General features: G+C 58.0%; 1 protein-coding gene across 15 annotated transcripts in view; it reads left to right on the top strand.

Annotated features, from left to right (window-relative positions):
* The window catches only part of MAST3 (microtubule associated serine/threonine kinase 3), a gene marked incomplete at its 5' end in the record, with an annotated part of 37,353 nt that overhangs the window by 8,041 nt on the left and 12,378 nt on the right, over positions 1-16,934 (top strand). For 2 of the 15 annotated variants that reach the window (XM_082835428.1, XM_082835436.1), the window contains 14 exons: positions 122-211; positions 8,240-8,328; positions 8,412-8,484; positions 8,674-8,694; positions 9,226-9,304; positions 9,980-10,140; positions 10,338-10,413; positions 10,706-10,915; positions 11,014-11,115; positions 11,390-11,522; positions 13,049-13,119; positions 13,545-13,630; positions 14,461-14,669; positions 15,336-15,474. In XM_082835428.1, coding sequence (XP_082691554.1) covers positions 122-211; positions 8,240-8,328; positions 8,412-8,484; positions 8,674-8,694; positions 9,226-9,304; positions 9,980-10,140; positions 10,338-10,413; positions 10,706-10,915; positions 11,014-11,115; positions 11,390-11,522; positions 13,049-13,119; positions 13,545-13,630; positions 14,461-14,669; positions 15,336-15,474 — 1,539 coding nt within the window. Of the gene's footprint in view, positions 1-121; positions 212-5,293; positions 5,507-8,239; positions 8,329-8,411; positions 8,485-8,673; positions 8,695-9,225; positions 9,305-9,979; positions 10,141-10,337; positions 10,414-10,705; positions 10,916-11,013; positions 11,116-11,389; positions 11,523-13,048; positions 13,120-13,544; positions 13,631-14,460; positions 14,670-15,335; positions 15,475-16,934 lie in introns of those variants that run through there. The other 13 variants (XM_082835432.1, XM_082835431.1, XM_082835435.1 and 10 more) reach the window with 10 other exon arrangements.

Here is a 16,934-nt window from a genome sequence, read left to right as displayed (position 1 = left end):
TAGTATCCCCAGCTTCAGGCCCCTTCTCCCTAAGGAAACCACAACTCCGGTCCCGTCTCCCCATTCGGCCACACGCAGGGGCCGTTGCCGGGTTCACCGTCCCCGGCCTCTTTCTTTGCAGTCTGTCTCCAAGCAGCCAGAGCCCATCCTTGCTGAGTCCCAGCAGCCCCTGCAGCCCCTGCAGCCCCTCACTGGGCCTGCACCCCTGGAGGTAAGTGACAGCGCGCGCGGGCGGGGCTCGGACATCGCCCTGGCACCCCAGAGACTTGGAAGCTGCCCAGACCCAGCTCCCCCGCAAGGTACTGTGGGCTGGTGACATGGACTCTCTGGGCCTCAGTTTACCTCTCCATAAAATGGCACTGTGATCCACACTAGGACCATGATGGGAAAATTCCATATTCAGTCATAGGCAGCAGGTTCCCCCTTCTGATAGACGGTCAGGGCAAGGCCAGAACTTGAGCTGTTGCCCAAGGACTTCCTCGAGACAGGTGCTGGGTTCCCAGCCTGCTCAGGGCCCTGCTGAATTGGCCTGGCCTCCTGTGCTGTGACCCAGCTCAGCTGGCCGGAAAGCTCCTCCCTGTGAATGTATACACACACACACACACACACACACACACACACACACACACACATTCCTAACGCTGAGAGTCCACCATTAGAGCCCTGTGCACTGAAGTCAACCAGGCCAAGTGGTATAGGGAGAAAAGAACCAGCTTGACTGAGCGCCTCAAGTTCCTTCTGTCCCCTCTGCAACCCTGGGAGAGAAGCACCCTTTCTGATCCCATTGCCCAGCGGAGGAAACTGAGGCTCAGAGAGGAGACACCAGTTCTCCTGGTTCAGTACGTCTGGGGGCCAAGTCAGGGCCAGCTTTGCCATCAGAGTCTGTTGAGGGTTTGAGCCATTCTCTGCGACGGCGGGGTCTCAGGATCTTGCCCCTGTATGGGAGAGAACATCAGGGATATAGTGGTCGCCTCACACAGCTTGGGCAAAAATTCAGGGAGGGGACAGATGTACAGGTCAGTGATGTCTAGAATTTGATGGCCCATCAACCATTTACACCTTAGTATGAATGAGCTGCTCACACTCTTCCCATGGGCCTTTATTGGGGAGAAGAGAGAACACTTTGGAGCCCACACTGGGAGCTGGGCAACAGGCAGGTACCTTCATTAAGCAGGCATCTACTGTGTGCCAGGTGCTAAGGGCATAGCTGTGAAAAGATGAACATAGTTTCTCCCTCATGAGGCTCTCAGTCAGTTTTCAGGAAGTAGGCAATGAACAAGGGAATGGACAAACAAGACACATTCAGACGGAGACCTCTTAATGTGGTGTTTGAGCCAAGGCCTGAGCAGAGCTAGGGGAAGGGAAGCACCAAGCAGAAGGAGCTGCACATGCAAAGGTCCTGAGGCAGGACCAAGATTTTTAAAGCCCCTGTGGCTACCTTGGGGGAAGAAAGGTTGGCTGGGGACAGGAGACAGGAATGGAGGTGGCAGAGGCAGGGAAGTGGCTAGGGCAACATCTAGGTGGGAGATGGTGGGGCCTGGACCAGGCTGGGGTGTCCAATGGGAGGCAGAGACTGTGTCGCCCCCATTTAGCTGAGGAGAAACTCGGCTTGGGACCTCAAAGTGTGTTGTCCAGAGGCACCCTGAGAGAGAGTGTCAGGCCAGATCTGACTCTGGGTCCTTGGCCTCAACCTCGGGTGAGGACAAGATGAGGGGAGGGACCTGTTGAGAGCAGATAAGACAGTTTTAGCAGGAGGAAATAGAGGCAGAGAGTTTGGGATTCTAGCTGAGTCCACTGGCCCCTTGCTTGCCACCAGGGGGCAGCAGAGCTCCATTGACTTGGGCCAGGCAAGGAAATGGGTACCTGCCTCCCCTGCTCCAAGGGGAATAAGCCCACATTTGCCCCTCGGCCTCCAAGGCCCTGTGGGTCCAGCTCCTGTGATGAACCACCCTGCCCGCCCCGCGTTCTCCCATCCACCTCTCCATTGCCCACCCTATTCTAGCCGTGCGGCTTCCTGGACTGCCAGAATATAAGCTGGCCAGCCTCAGGGCCTTTGCACTTGCTGTCCCCCCTGCCCAGAGCTCCGCTTTCTCTGTTTACTCCTTTATTCACTTGTCAAGTCTCCATCAAGCTCTCAGATAGGAAGCCTTTCGTGTCTAAACCTCCCCGCCCCTACCCCACCCCACCGTAAAGGCCCCCAAGCCCCAGTTGCATCCATTATGCACATCCATTTCCCTCATCCTGACCCCATCATGGTTGTGATTTCCATGTTTTCTTGTGTGATTATTGAGTTGTTTTTCTCATCCAAAGGTTTGAGAGCCCCCTGAAAGCCTGACCTGGATCTGTCCTGGTCATCCTGTAGCCTCAGGCAGGGCCTGCTATACATCAGGTGCTCAATTAATGCTTGTGGCACAGACAAATGGGAAGCAGCTGGGAGGGCTCTACCTGTGGTGTTGGGGGGGAGCAGTTTGAAGAGAAGGTCATGAGTTGGGCCCATACGGCCAAGGGGACAACAAAGAGGCTGTTCCAGGCGGGAACAGCATTGTCAGAGGCGTGTTCCCTCTGGGGGCTTGACACCAAGGACGGGAAGAAGTTGGATTTTCTACCAAGGGCACTGGGAACCACATAAAGTATGGGGCTTGGAGGGGCATGGACAGCTCATGGGCAGGTATGAGGGGCTGGGGTGGCCCTACCAATGTGGGGTCGGAGATGGGGGTCTGTATGTCCACCTGGGGCTTTCCTATTTACACAGTTACTGGCACAAGCAGAGAGAGGCAAAGTCTGAGGCATAGAGTTAGGATTCGAGCTCTAGGAAAGGGATTTACCCAGGAGTGTGAATTTGCTGTGAAATGAGGAGCCGTGGAGAGTGTGTGAGTAGGGGAGGGGCTTGATCTAGTGGGCAAGGGGCTGGCACCAGAGGTCACTTGATCAGCCAGCCTTTCGCGGGGGGTCTTTGCCATGGCCACAGGCCCTCTGGATTGCCAGCTGTAGCCCTGTTCTGCAGAGGAGGAAACTGAGGCCAGATGGGCGTGGGAGAAGCAGCTGCTGGGGATGCCAACACAATGGGCATAGTGGGAGGCATGTAGGCAGCACAGGCTAGGGATGATGGGCAGCTCCTTTACTAACTGTGTGCAGATGTGTCCCCGGCACACATGGTAGGGGGAGCTTGTGGACACAGCATGTTAGTCTATGGTGCATGAGACCGTGGCTTCATCCCCACTTGGGTCCCCAGACCTATGGGACCTCGAATTCCTCCCATGCAGGAGGCTCTGTTTCCTGTATGTGGCTCAGACTAAGCACCTGAGGATGATGGGTAACCTCTCTCATCCTCATCTACACCTATGACCCCACAGCAGAGCCTGTTCTTTAGCCTCAGAATAAGTCCAGAATCCACCCACTTTACTCCACAGCCCCACCCTGGCCCAGGCCTGTGTCCTCCCCTCCCAGACCCTGTTACAGCCCCTCACTAGCCTCCTGCTGCCTCTACTCCTGCCCCCCAACAGCTTCTGTTCCTCATGGCAGACATGGGGGGCGGGGTTTACAGACATAGTCCAGATCACACCCTCCCGCTGCTCACACATCCTCCATGACTCCCTGTTGCTGCTGCAGTAAAACTGCACTCCTCCCTGTAGCCCACAAGGCCCACATGGTGAGTCTTGCTGGCATCTTCCCCTCAGTCCTGCTTCAGGGCCTCTGCATGAGCTGTGCTCCCTGCCTGGGATGCTCTTTCTCCATGGCTGGCTCCTCTTCCTTCTCGATGTCTCACTGCTGGCTGCAGTGTCACCTCAGAGAGGCCTCCTGGCTAAAGTCGTCCTTTGCCAGCCTTACCCCTGTGCTTTTCCTTCCTCAGCTTCAGTGTGTGAAATTAACTTGTTCATTTAATTGTTTCCTGTTCACTCTCTGCCTCCCCTACCAGACTGGGGACTCCTGGGGGCAGGGATTATTTGTGGCCTGCATCCCCAGGGTTCAGTACAAGGGCAGACACACAGTAGGTGCTCAATGTTTGTTGAGTGAATGAGTGGCCAGATATGGGTTGTTTGAGCCCCAGTCTGGGGGGCATGGAGAGCAGGCCTGGGGAGACACTCAGCGGATATCTGGGCCACTGCGTGTGGGCCACCTGAAGGAGACACTGGGCTTGGAGGCAGCAAGGCAGGGAGTCTGAGAGAGACTTAAGAAGCAAAATGGGTGGCAAGATGGATGGGCAGGGTCAGGGCTACACATCAGGTAGCAAGACTCCCTGTACGCCTCAGTTTTCTCAGATGTGGGGTCTGGGCTCCAGGTCAGTCCTGCCTGGGCCGGTTCCCAAAGTGTTGTGTGGCCTGTGGAGGGTCCACCTTCAGGGTGACACTGTCCCTGACTTCCTGGGGCTGTCATGAAAGGAGGAAGCATTAATTCACAGAAGCATTAATTCCATAGTGAAGATGAACTGTACCCCCAGCTCTGTACCAGGCACTTTCTGTGCCTCTGATTTTATTACATTTTCACAAAGGGACATGTGTATATGGGGAACCAGAGGCCTGGAAGTTTGCCTAATGCTAACGTTTATCGAACGTTTACCAGGCACTCTTGGGAGGCACAGTGTAATCTTCATGTCAGCCCCATTTTCCTCCCATCTTACAGTTGAGAATACTGAGGCTTGAGAAGTTAAATCAGGCATCTGATTCCTGATAGTAGCCAGGCTGATGGCCTTTCCCGTCGTACAGACAGGAAGAGCATATCAGATGCCCTGACTCAGTTTGCTAAACACACCCTCTGTGCCAGTCCAGTGCTGGAAGATGCTGGGACCTCAAGGAGCCCAAGCCTGGGGAAGACAGAGCTGGACAGACACAAGAGAAGACCTCCTGAAGGAGGGGACGCTGGATTTTGCCAGGCAGGAAAGGCATTCCAAGAAGTACAGCCAGCGTGGGTGCAGTAGCATGAGCTGGGCCAGGCTGCTGAATGGGTCTTGAGTGCCGCACTCAGAAGGGGTTAGCGCCGAGGTAGGGGAGAAAGGGGCGCGATCGGATTTACATTTTGAAGGAAGGGAGCCAACTTCGAAGGCCCTACATCCAGGTACCGCCAACGCCCCGCCCCGCCGCCCGCAACCCTGGCAACGTCCCGCCCCTCCGCCCGCGGCCATGGCAACGCCACGCCCACCAGCCAGCACGCGGGTTCGCAGGTCTTGCTTCCGCGTCGCTCGCCCCACCCCGCCAGGCCAGGCCCCGCCCCCGCGCTGTCCTGGGCGGGGTTCCAGGCCTCGCTCCCGGCCTCGCGCTTCCTCCTCGCCCCCCACCCCCAGCCCCGCGGCGCGTGCCCCGCCCCTCACCGCGGGGCTCCCGGGGCAGATACCGCCGTGAAGGTTCGCGTCCCGCCGCCGCTGGTTGCGCCCGCGCGCCTCTCGGGCCTCTGGCGGCGGCGGCGGCACAAAGAGAAGCAGCATGTCCGATCCTAGCTACTGGACGGCGGTGGCGGCGCCCGGCCACCGGAGCCGCCTGGCCAAGGGCGCGCTGCTGCAGCGCTCCAAGAGGTAGGGGGCTTCGCGCGGGCAAAGGCGCGGCGGCCGACCGAGCAGACACGAGTTGCCAAAAGTGTGTCTCGGCAGCGCGGGGAGGGCCACTGTGTCCGGCGGTAGGGGGAAGTGGGCGGATGCACTGGGATCCAGGTATCCCCTGGGGTCCCAGGCACCTTCCTTTCACCGCTCCTTACCCAAATTGGGATGTCTGTCCGCCGCGGTCGCAGCTCAGGTGGTGACAGAAGCAGCAGGGATTTGGGACTGAATCAGGATTCGAACCTGTCCTCTGGGCAGACCTGCGGAGGAGCTTCCTGGAAAAACTGAGGCTGTTTAGTCCCTGGGGCCCAGTCAGCGGAAATGATGGTTCAGAAGCAAATATTTGCTGCGGGAGGATGGTGTGTTTGTCGGTTATGGGGGGGTGGGGGGAAATCACGGTGTTCTATCCAGAGCAAAGTGGAGTCTCAGTTTCTCCTGAAAGGCAGAGAAGCTAAGTGAGGGCTGTGAGCTCTGCTGGACCTGCGTTGAAATTCCAGCTCAGCCAGTCAGGCTGTGTGCCTTCAGGCAGTTCCTTAACCTCTCTGTGCTTGAGTGTCTCACCAGTGCTTGGTCGGGGCACCAGAGGGGAGCACAGGCAAAGGCTGGGCGGTGGGACCAGCTGCTGAAGGACCTTGAATGACTAATCCAGGGTTTAGGCTCTTCTCCCAGAACCTGGGGAGCCACAGAAGGCTCATGGGCACCTCAGGGATCAGGTGCAGGAAACTGGCCTCAGGCCCCTCTTTTCTGACATAATTCTCACTCTCTGTTGTGCCACAGGGCTGGTTATTGAAAAACTAGGCAGCTTCTCAGGGTCCTGGGCCTTCTCCTTCTCCAGGGAGGGCTGAGCACACAGTTGGTGCTCAGTAGATGCTCGGGAATTGAACAGATGATGCCCAGTTCCCCGTTGAGATCTCAGATTTGGTTGTTTTCAAGAAAGCCCTGCCTGAGAGCAAGAGGGAGGCTCCCAGTGTTTTTCCCAAATGCTGTTGGAAGTGAAAAATGATGCATTGGGGTGCAGTGTGGGGGTGAGGGGCTGGAAGAGGATGTGGGCTGTCGGATGTGTGTGTGTTGGGGGGGTGGTGACAGGAAGTTTTGCAGGAACCTGTGGGTTTCGCTTTTGCTTTTGCATCTCAGACTAGAGGACAATCTTTGTGGCTGATGACATCTGTGGCCTCAGTTTTCCAGGCTGGGAAATGGGTGCAGCTGGTCTCTCCCTCCTCTGGGCTTATTGGTATTGGCAGATGTCGGTGATTTAATTCGCTGGAGAGGCATTGCTTGCTCTCCCACCATGCACCAGGCCCTGTGAGTAATGTCAGGAGAAAGATGACAATATACGTACATGCCACAATTTACCCAGTGCCAGGCCCAAAGCTGAGCACTGTGTATGCACCTTTGCAAGGTATACAGATGGGGAAATAGGCTCAGCGGAGCAGCTGCACATGGAGCCGTGGATAGGCTGAACCCCTCCTCCGTGCATGTCTTGTCTCCTGAGCCGGTTGCTGACCTCACTCTCCTTGGCCTGCACTGTGCCTTCTGCCTGGGACGCCATTCCTGGCCCTGTGAGGCCCTGAGGTGTCATCTCTCCCTCCCTGAGCAGTTCTCCCGCCAAGGCTGGGCTGCGTTGGCGGCTCAGGCTGTGTGGGCTGATGCACTTGTCGAGAGAGAGCAATCGGAGCCGTTGCCGGGCGACTGCTGGAGTGGGTGGGGGGAACCGTGTCGCTCCCAACTTCCCTCTGCCAGGGCGGGGGCTGGGGCCAGGGCACATATGGGAATTACTGGGCAAGGGTTGCGGGGGGGGGGGGCGCCTGGGTCAGGGGTCTGGTGGCCAGGAGGGAGCTGGGATGAAGGGAGGAAAACATGTGGGCAAAAGTTTGGCAGAACAGGGACTTCCCTGATGGTCCGGTGGGTAAGACTCAGTGCTCCCAATGCAGGGGGGGCCCCAGGTTCGATCCCTGGTCGGGGAGCTAGATCCCACATGCCGCAACTGAAAGATCCCGTGTGCCGCAACGAAGATCCCACGTGCCGAAACTAAGACCCGGTGTACCCAAAATAAAATAAATAAATAAATAAATATTTTTTTTAAAAAAACATTCTTTGAAAAAAAAAAAAAGTTTGGTAGAACAAGAACAGGACCCAATGTGCAAGATGCTGGCTTTAGGGTTTCCAAGGATGAGATTGGCGTTTTAGGGGGATCTTGGGGAGGGGGTCTGCTCAGAGATTGGAGCAGTGGCCCTGGGAAAAGGTGCATAAAATGGAGTGGGCGCCTGCCTCAACCCACCTGTGGGTTCCAGGATCCTCTCCAACCTCTGCCTTATTTGCCATTGTTCCTGGCAGTGGCCACGATGTGGGCAAGGCTGGGGGGGCGGGATTGTAGAGCAACCTTCCCCCCCCCCGCCCCCCACCCCGGCATTGCGCAGCATGCAGAACTTCCCCCACCAGAGATCGAACCCGTGCCCCCTGCATTGGAAGTGTGGAGTCTTAACCACTGGACCGCCGGGGAAGTCCTGGGCGTGGGATTGTGAACACAGAAGCTGGAGAAGCTGGGCCAGGGCCATGATGTTGCAGAGGGGCGGTCCGCCTGGGGAGCAGAGAGAGAGTGGTCGCCCCCAGCTTCCTGTCCTGCCCGGAAGCCATCACCCATGTGCTCCCAGCTGAGCAAGTGGTCCTGTGAAGCAGGAGTCCTGGACTTGTCCCCACCTTCCCCCCCAACAGCTGCCGCAGCGGGAACCGCAAGAGCCTGGTGGTAGGAACGCCCTCGCCGACCCTTTCCCGGCCCCTGTCACCCTTGTCCATCCCAACAGGTGAGCGCGGGGGCAAGCGGGGCAGGGTGGGAGTGTCCTGTCTCCACCCCCACTGACTCAGTTCCCCCCCACCTCCTCCTCAGCAGGCAGCAGCCCCCTGGATAGTCCTCGGAACTTCTCAGCTGCATCTGCTATCAACTTCCCTTTTGCCCGGAGGTGAGTGGTCTCCGGCTTTGGGGGATGGTGTTGACGTGATGGGCGAGGGGACAGGCAGGGGCATGCACCTGGTGGCTGGACCTGCCTCCTCATTAGCCTTTTCCCCACCCCTGGCCTCTGCCCTGCTGTGGTCTCTCCTCTGGCTTCCGCCCTTGGCAAATGCACACATGCACGCACGGTCTCCTGCAGCCACATCCCGAGCACAGACAGGTAATTTCTATGAGCCCTCCGGGAGGGGCAGGGGGAGGGGGTGGCATGACTTTGTCCAGGAATCACTCATTCACTGAAAGTTGTTAATTCACTTAACAAGACCTGATGGAGGACCTGTTATGTGCCAGGCACTTAGATGTCACTTATTCATTCAACAACGTTTATTCAGTGCCTGCTGGATGCCGTGCCCTACACTGGGGGCTGAGGAATGGGAGGCTGGACTTTGGCCCTCAGGGAGTCCTAAGTCTGGTGGGAGTGGCCAGCGTGTACTCACTCCAGCAGCTGCAACTCAGAGAGCAGCTTTGATGGGGGACGTACTGGCCGCTGGTGTCAGGGAAGACTTCCTGGAGGAGGCAGCTGAAGAACAAGGAGAAAACACACAGTGGACTTGTTCACCCTGTATTCCTGTTCTTGGCCTTTTCAGAAGGTCCTTCCTCCAATGGGGCCAGGATCAGCCAGCCACAGTGCTTGCCCTTGGTCCCCACAAGCTGCAGGGGCCTTGCCTTCCTTCCAACCTCTCATTCTCTCCAGGGCCGACGGCAGAAGATGGTCCCTCGCGTCCCTCCCGTCTTCTGGCTATGGAACCAACACGCCCAGCTCCACTGTCTCGGTACCCACAAGTCCTACCTTGGCAGGCAGACAGGGGAGTGCCAGGTTGGGGGTGGGGAAGACATGTCTTTGGGTTTTTTTTTTTTTGCAGTACGCGGGCCTCTCACTGTTGTGGCCTCTCCAGCCGCGGAGCACAGGCTCCGGACACGCAGGCTCAGCGGCTATGGCTCACGGGCCTAGCCGCTTCGCGGCATGTGGGATCTTCCCGGACCGGGGCACGAACCCATGTCCCCTGCATCGGCAGGTGGACTCTCAACCACTGCGCCACCCGGGAAGCCCCTTTGGGATTTTTTTTTTAAGGTGTTGGATAGTTATCCAATCAGCAAACATCCTGGCTGGCCCCTCTGTGCCCCATTTTGGGCAATGTTGGGGCATCCCTGAAAGGACCCATCCTCAGCCCCAAGGGACTCCTGGTCCGGGATACACAGATATCCTCATCCTTGTGTGGTCAGGGAAGGCCTGGTCAGAGGGGGTCTTGGGGCTGCCAAGGGAGCAGGTAGGGAAGGCTTCCTGGAAGAGGGGACATCAAAGCTGGAGTTTTGAGGGATGCATAGGAGCCAGGCAGGAGAGTTACCATCTGATGACCAGCAGACAGCCTGAGCCTTGAGGGGTAATGCTGGGGTCCTGGCTGTGGCACTGACCATGAACCCATGGCCCCGATACCCCCTCCTGCCAGTCGAGCTCATCCTCCAGGGAGCGCCTCCACCAGCTTCCTTTCCAGCCGACGCCGGACGAACTATGCTTCCTGTCCAAGCATTTCCGCAGCTCAGAGAGCATGGTTGATGAGGAGGGCGGCCACCACTCACCTCGCCTTCGGCCCCGCTCCCGCAGCCTCAGGTGGGCCTCGACCTCTGACCCCAGCCCCAGCCCCTCCCTGGGCTGGCTTTGGGACCCACATCGTGGCTCCTCCTCCACCTTTGGTCCTGACCGTGCACAAGCCTGGCCTCCGGCCCTTGGCCCTCAGACCTGACTCAGCCGCCCTTCCCTGGGCTGTTTTGGGTCCCATGTCATAAGCCAGTTGTCCCCTCCTTCAGCCCTGGACGCACAACAGGGGCCTTCGACAATGAGATCGTCATGATGAATCACGTGTACCGGGAGAGATTCCCCAAGGTGGGCAGCGCCTGGCGGCTAGACCAGCCCCAGCTCCCTCCATGTTGCTGTCCCTCCAGTGGCACCTACTGTCTTCCTGGCTGCGTCCCCCCATCTGTCCATTTCTGTTTTTCCCTATCTCTCTGTCTCAAACTCCCCCCTCCCCCACCCGCACCTGTACGCATTGCTTCTTCTCCTCCGATCTTTGGACCCCATCGTCACATCTTCTCTCTCTCCCGCCCCCATCTGCGCATGTCGCTCCCCAGCCCCATCCAATGACCAGGTCACCCCATATCCCCTGCTCCCTGCCCAGGCCACAGCACAGATGGAGGGCCGTCTGCAGGAGTTTCTGGCCACCTTCTCACCCGGCGCCCGGCTGGCACTGGCTGACGGCGTCCTGGGTTTCATCCACCACCAAATCATCGAGCTGGCCCGCGACTGCCTGGCCAAGTCTGGAGAGGCTCTTGTCACTTCCCGCTACTTCCTGGAGATGCAGGAGAAGCTGGAGAGGCTGCTGCAGGATGTGCGTGGGGGCAGGGGAGCACAGGGTTTAGGGGTCCCCAAGGAGGGCAGGGCAGGACCAAGGGCTTGCGGATGACGCTACCACCCATCTGCCCCCAGGCCCATGAGCGCTCAGACAGTGAGGAAGTTGGCTTCATTGTCCAGCTTGTCCGGAAGCTGCTGGTCATCATCTCGCGGCCAGCGAGGCTCCTCGAGTGCCTGGTGAGTGTCTTGGCACATGGCCAGGTGCCGGGCTGAGTCCAGGCACCCAACAGTCCTGCCGAGATACAAGAGACAGGCCCCATCGTATAGGGCTTTGAGAGGAATGCCGGGGGCTGCCGGGCTGCAGCGGGCTTCCCAGAGGAGGGGCCGGGAGCTAAGATCCCAGGGACGGGTTGGAGCCACTGGTGAGGATGCTTCAGACAGAGGGAGCGGCGTGTGCAAAGGCCTGCAGGTGGGACCAGGCCTCGGCTGACCAACCCCTCTGCACCCCCAGGAGTTTGACCCTGAGGAGTTTTACCACCTGCTGGAGGCTGCCGAGGGCCAGGCCCGCGAGGGCCAGGGCATCAAGACGGACCTGCCGCGGTACATCATTGGGCAGCTGGGCCTGGCTAAGGACCCCCTCCAGGGTGAGCTGGGGGTGGAGCAGAAAGAAGAAACTGGGGTGAGATTGCGGTGGAGCCGGAATTCCAACCCACGCCCACCTGACTCCGGAGCCGCCACACTGTCCTTCCTCTCTCTTTGGCCCTGTCCTCAACCACCTGCAGGGCATATTATGGGGAAAGTGCCCAGGATTCCGGGGTAAGGTGGCCACAAGTTGGAGCCCCTGACCTGCCAAGTCCTCAAATGCTAAGTCAAGTTGGGCCAGGGTGCCAGGGGACCACCTTTAGCAGTGGCATTCACGTTTTCCTGTGAATTCACAAAGCACTTTCCCAATTTCATCCTACTGTGGCCCGGGAAGTGGGAGGCAGACGGGGCAGCCCATGGGCACGACCAAGGTGGCAGAAAACCCCCCAGCCAGGACAGGGGAACAACCGAGACATGGTGCTAGGGGAGCATTGAACCTGCCCTGGTCCAGGGGTGGTTGGGGGAGCTCTGGGAAGAGAGGATATTCAGGCCGGGGCCTGGAGGATGGAAAAGTGTGCAGATTTAGGGGAGAGAGAAAATGAACTGGGCAGGGGGAATGGTGAAGGCAAAGGTTCTGAGGTGGGTCTGTGTCTGGTGTGTTGGAAGAACAGCGAGGAAAGGAGTGTGGCTGAGGAAGGAGGGGAGCTGGGGGGAGGCGACGGGGTCAGCAGGGACCAGCCGCAGTGGCCAGCGTCCACTGGGATTGGGCTGCCATTGTCCCCATTTAAAGCCAGAGAGACTGAGGCTCCGGGCAGATGAGATTGAGCTGGGGTTCAGGCCCGGTGTGCCCGAGACCAGATCGCCCGTGGACTAGCCGTGTGGCCGCAGCCAACCTCTTTTCTGTCTCGTGAAGATGACGCAGGTGGCACTGTGGGTGGGCCCGGGTGTCAGAGGAAACACGAAGTGGCCAGGCAGGCAGGTGGCAGCTGAGGCTGCGGGGGCAGTCATCTACCCAGCACCGCGCAGTGGGCCCACTGGCAGGGGGACGGGTGGGCTGCATCTGAACCCGGGCCTCCCTCACCCTGAGGCTCACTGCCTCACCTTAGCCTTGCTCTGTGACCGCAAGACACTGTCTTCATGGCCACCGTCACTGCTGTTGTTCACCAGCTGCACACTCCCACCCGGGGCCACCCCTCTGCTAAGCCCCAGGGCTGGAAACTAAGGGGGCTCGCCTGGGCCATGCCCTGAGCTGAGGAGGATGTTAGGAGCCATCACCCAGAGGGGCAGCGTCACAGCCGGTGTTCACAGGCCCAAGACTTGGGGCCAGGGTTCAAGGTAGGCTGAGCATTCGGAGCCTGGGCTTCCCACTGGCCCTTCTAGAAGGTTCCTTAGTCGTTGTTCAGCCCAGCTTCCTGGGTTTGACCGACACCTGGACGCAGCAGGGGCTGAATGACAGTATCGTGGGAGCTGGTCAGGGGAGGCACCATTTCCCCAGCCCAGGATGAGCCCTGGAGGCCTCCGGAAGTCTCTGGGTGGTGGAGGGGCGGGGCTCAGAAACCCCATTTGAGGCTTCTCCCTCATTTTACAGAGACAGTGCCTCTGAGTCACCTTGATGACAGTGGAGGACAGCCCCCAGCACCAGCACCGGAGTCCCCAGAAGTAAGACGCAGAGCTTTGGCGGCCCCACCTGTCTTGTTCTTTTGACGGTAGACCAGGTGGCCGTGAGAAGGGCTGGGTTTGCTGTTTGCTGAGGTTTTGCATATAGCAGGTGCTTAATGAACGCCTGTGACTTTGGGGGGGATGGTGGAGGCAGGTGAGACTGCCCTGCCATGGAGGTTGGGCAGGGCAGGGTTGGAGGGGGCACTGGAAAGGGGAGCTTTGCAGAATGTGTAGGAGTTTTCTGGAAGGAGGGCATGCGTAGCTTAAGCAAAAGCTCAAACTCGGAAGCTGAGTTTGACAAGTTTGTATAGGAGAAGAGGTAGTGTCAGGTGCCAGGACCAGCAGTTGGGACTTGGGGGCAGGAAGAACACAGCCTGCTCAGTGGTGGGGTAGGACCCTGACCCCTCTTGCTACCCACCCCCCAGAGTCGTGCCCTGGTCGGCCCTTCACGGAGGAAGCCCTGTGAGAGCGACTTCGAGACTATCAAACTCATTAGCAATGGGGCCTACGGGTGAGTCCTTGGGTACCCCGTAGACCCATTTCTCAGATGCCCATGGAGATGGTTGAAGCCCACACAGCCCCTGAGTGTGCAGACAGGGAAACTGAGGCCTGAAGAGGGAAGTGGAGGCACAAAACAGCAGGGGCATGGCCTTGGAAGGGCTTGTCCGTGATCTAGGTCCTTACTTACCCCAGGTGTTTGGGGTTCTAGGAATCTGGGGACTGAGCAAGGGAAAAGATGGCCACACGATGGCAGTAGCGTGCGCCAAGCATTCTTTAAGTGCAGCTTTGACGGATTTGCTTTGGGGGAGGGGGGAGGAGTCCCTCACAGCATAAGACCGTTGTGGGGTCTGGGACGGAGGGGGGCTTGCAGAGGAGGTTTCTGTGTCCAGGCTTATGTGTCCGCAGCACAGTGGGGGGTCTCTGGGTCTGAGAGCTCCACGGGGCAGGAGCGGCTTGGGGTCTGTAATAGCCCCAGCGTTTATCTTATCTACAAGGTATGCAAAACCAGCAGGCTCTAAACGGCTAAAAGTCTGCTTATTTGACTTGTAGTTAAAGCGATTTGAGTGTGTGCCCGCGGGGCTTTTGAGCTAACGGGTCTCAGTCGGCTGTGAAGAAATAAACAACCTAGGGGGTCATCTTTGGCTCTTTATATGACACCAGGGAGAGTGGCTTAAACCCACGGGGGGGCCGCTTTGGGAGAAGGGAGGGCACAGCGCAGGCAAAGGCACAGCGGGTTGGGTTCTGGACCCAGGTCGGGTCCCAGTGCTTGCCGGGACCTGGATCTCGGGCCTCAGCGAGCCCGGCTCCCCCCCTACCCCGCCCCGCCCCGCCCCGCCCCAGGGCCGTCTACCTGGTGCGGCACCGGGAAACGAGGCAGCGCTTTGCCATCAAGAAGATCAACAAGCAGAACCTGATCCTTCGCAACCAGATCCAGCAGGTCTTCGTGGAGCGCGACATCCTCACCTTCGCCGAGAACCCGTTTGTGGTCAGCATGTTCTGCTCGTTCGAGACCCGGCGCCACCTCTGCATGGTTATGGAGTATGTGGAAGGTGCGGTCACTGGGGCTTGCATGCCTCCAGAGCAATGGAGAGCTTACTCCTGATCCAGAAGAAATACCTTATCCCTCCTTTGATCAAGCCCGCAGTCTGCTCTGTCCTCCATGGGGTCCCAGCCTGTCTTGGGGGACCCTCAGTCTGTGGTGGGGGACCCAGCCTCAGGGAGTTGGAACTGGGGGATCCCAAAGAGAAGTGTGAGGGCAGGACCCTAGGGTATAGGGGTAGGATGGACAGCCTAGGCAGGAGGGACTGGTGGGCAAGGGCCTAGAGGCTAGAGCAGCGAAGGGAGGGAGGCGTGCGTCAGAAGGACTAGGGGGGTTGGGGGCCAGGGTGAGGAGTTGTGGGATCAGGTTTGCAGTTCAGGAAAGAGCAGGGCCTTCAGGTAAGTGCAGGACATGCATTTAACCAAGCGGCTGCCGGGTGAGCAGAGGAAGCACCAGCTGCGTACAGGGGAAGGGACTGTGCACTTAACAGAGCTGCTGCCCTGCCAGGGGAAAATGAGAAGGCAGGGTCTGCCTATCCTCCCGCACCTCCCAGGTCCCCACCCCAATTCAGGACAGATTGGAGACACTTTCCAGAAGGTGGGGAGGGCACATAGGCACAAATCTGGGCACGGCTGTAGAGCCGAGGGCCTCTGTGAGCACGTCCACCCCTCTGCAGGCGGCGACTGTGCCACGCTCCTAAAGAACATGGGCCCGCTGCCCGTGGATATGGCCCGCATGTACTTCGCCGAGACGGTGCTCGCGCTGGAGTACCTGCACAACTATGGCATCGTGCACAGGGACCTCAAGCCAGACAAGTGAGTGGGCCTGGCTCTCAGGGGGCGGGGCTCAGAGTAGCCTGGGGGCGGGGCCTCTGAGTGGGTCTGGGACTGCTCAGGAGCCCCACCACCTAGATTCTCCTGGCATCATGGGCCCCCTGCTGGTAGAAAGCAGGGATCTTGGCAATGTTGAGCACCTGGTGTGTACTGACGAGAGCAGGTATTTAATAGGCGCCTGCTGTGTGCAGGGGAAGGACAGTGCACTTATCGAGGTGCTGGCCAGGCAGAGTGAGGGGGCACAGACTGGACAGGGGAAGGGACCATGCACTCACAGAGCTGCTGCCACACAAGGGAAGTGAACATGCACTTATGAGGCACCAGCTATATACAAAGAGCAGGGACATGCGCTTTGCAAGACCTTATGTGTAAAAAAGGGACTGCATGTCTTGAGCTCCTGCTGTGTGTTAGTGCAGGGAAGAAAGAGAGTCCTAGAGTGTTTATTTTATCCTAGTTTCTAGTAGGCACCTACTGAGTGCCCGGTGCTCTCTGGGTGACTGAAAAACGCAAGTGTGAGTGTAAATAATCCCTCATGCTTTGTAACCCTTTCATAATTTTCAAAGCACTCTTCCGTACATTAGTTGAGCACCTCCTGTGTACAGAGGAAAGGGCTGCTTTGGATACCAGGCAAGAAGTATGAGTTTCTCAGGTACTTGCCATGTGGAGGTGTGGACATAAGCGTTAAGAATCTGCATGTTTTCAGGGCATCTTGTAGTTTGCAAGTGGCTTAGAAAAACAAAGCACCTGTATTTGGCACCTGCTGTATACCTGGGCCTGTGCTCACCGTTTTAAGGAACCCAGACGGCGGTATAACTAACTTCTCACACACTGATGACCTTTTTGAGTTTATAAAGCACATTTTTTTAGCTGGCGTGTATTTACTGGGCACCAGCTGTGGAAAAGTGATCAGAACAACAGTTAGTAGGCAATGACTGTGTGTCAGTCCCCAAACACCGCAGCTATCTTTTTATAAAGTTTTTATGTTGAGGTCAGCATGCATTGATCACCTACTGTGTGCCAGGGATATGGGTCCCTTTCCAGTGGAGGTACTTGCTGTGTGGAGGGGTGAAGAGCCCTGCGTGTTTTCAGGGCCTTAAGAGCCCTGCATGTTTTCAGGGCATCTTGTTTGCGAGTGGCTTAGAAAACAAAGCAAATGTGTGTTGGCATCTGCTGTGTACCTGGGCCTCTGTGCTCGATGCTCTAAGGCTGCTTCCTTTGTGCCCATTGGGCCTCTGTGGGATCATCCTGGAGTGGGATCTTCCAAGTGTCCCCAAGGCAGGGCCTGCCCCTCCCAAGCTCAGGACCCTCATCTGAAAAACGGTGTGGGAAGGTGCAGCCCTGGAGGGTTCAGGGAGGGATAGGCCCACACAGTAGGTGCTCCAGAAAAATATTTTTTCCTCTTTGCTTCGGAAAATTTCAAATACACCCCAAGTCAGGAGAAG

Source organism: Leucopleurus acutus, assembly GCF_964270905.1.
Source record: "Leucopleurus acutus genome assembly, chromosome: 3".
Lineage (NCBI taxonomy): Eukaryota > Metazoa > Chordata > Mammalia > Artiodactyla > Delphinidae > Leucopleurus > Leucopleurus acutus.
The sequence above is the reverse complement of the archived record's forward strand: the minus strand, read 5'-3'. Positions and strand labels throughout refer to the sequence as shown.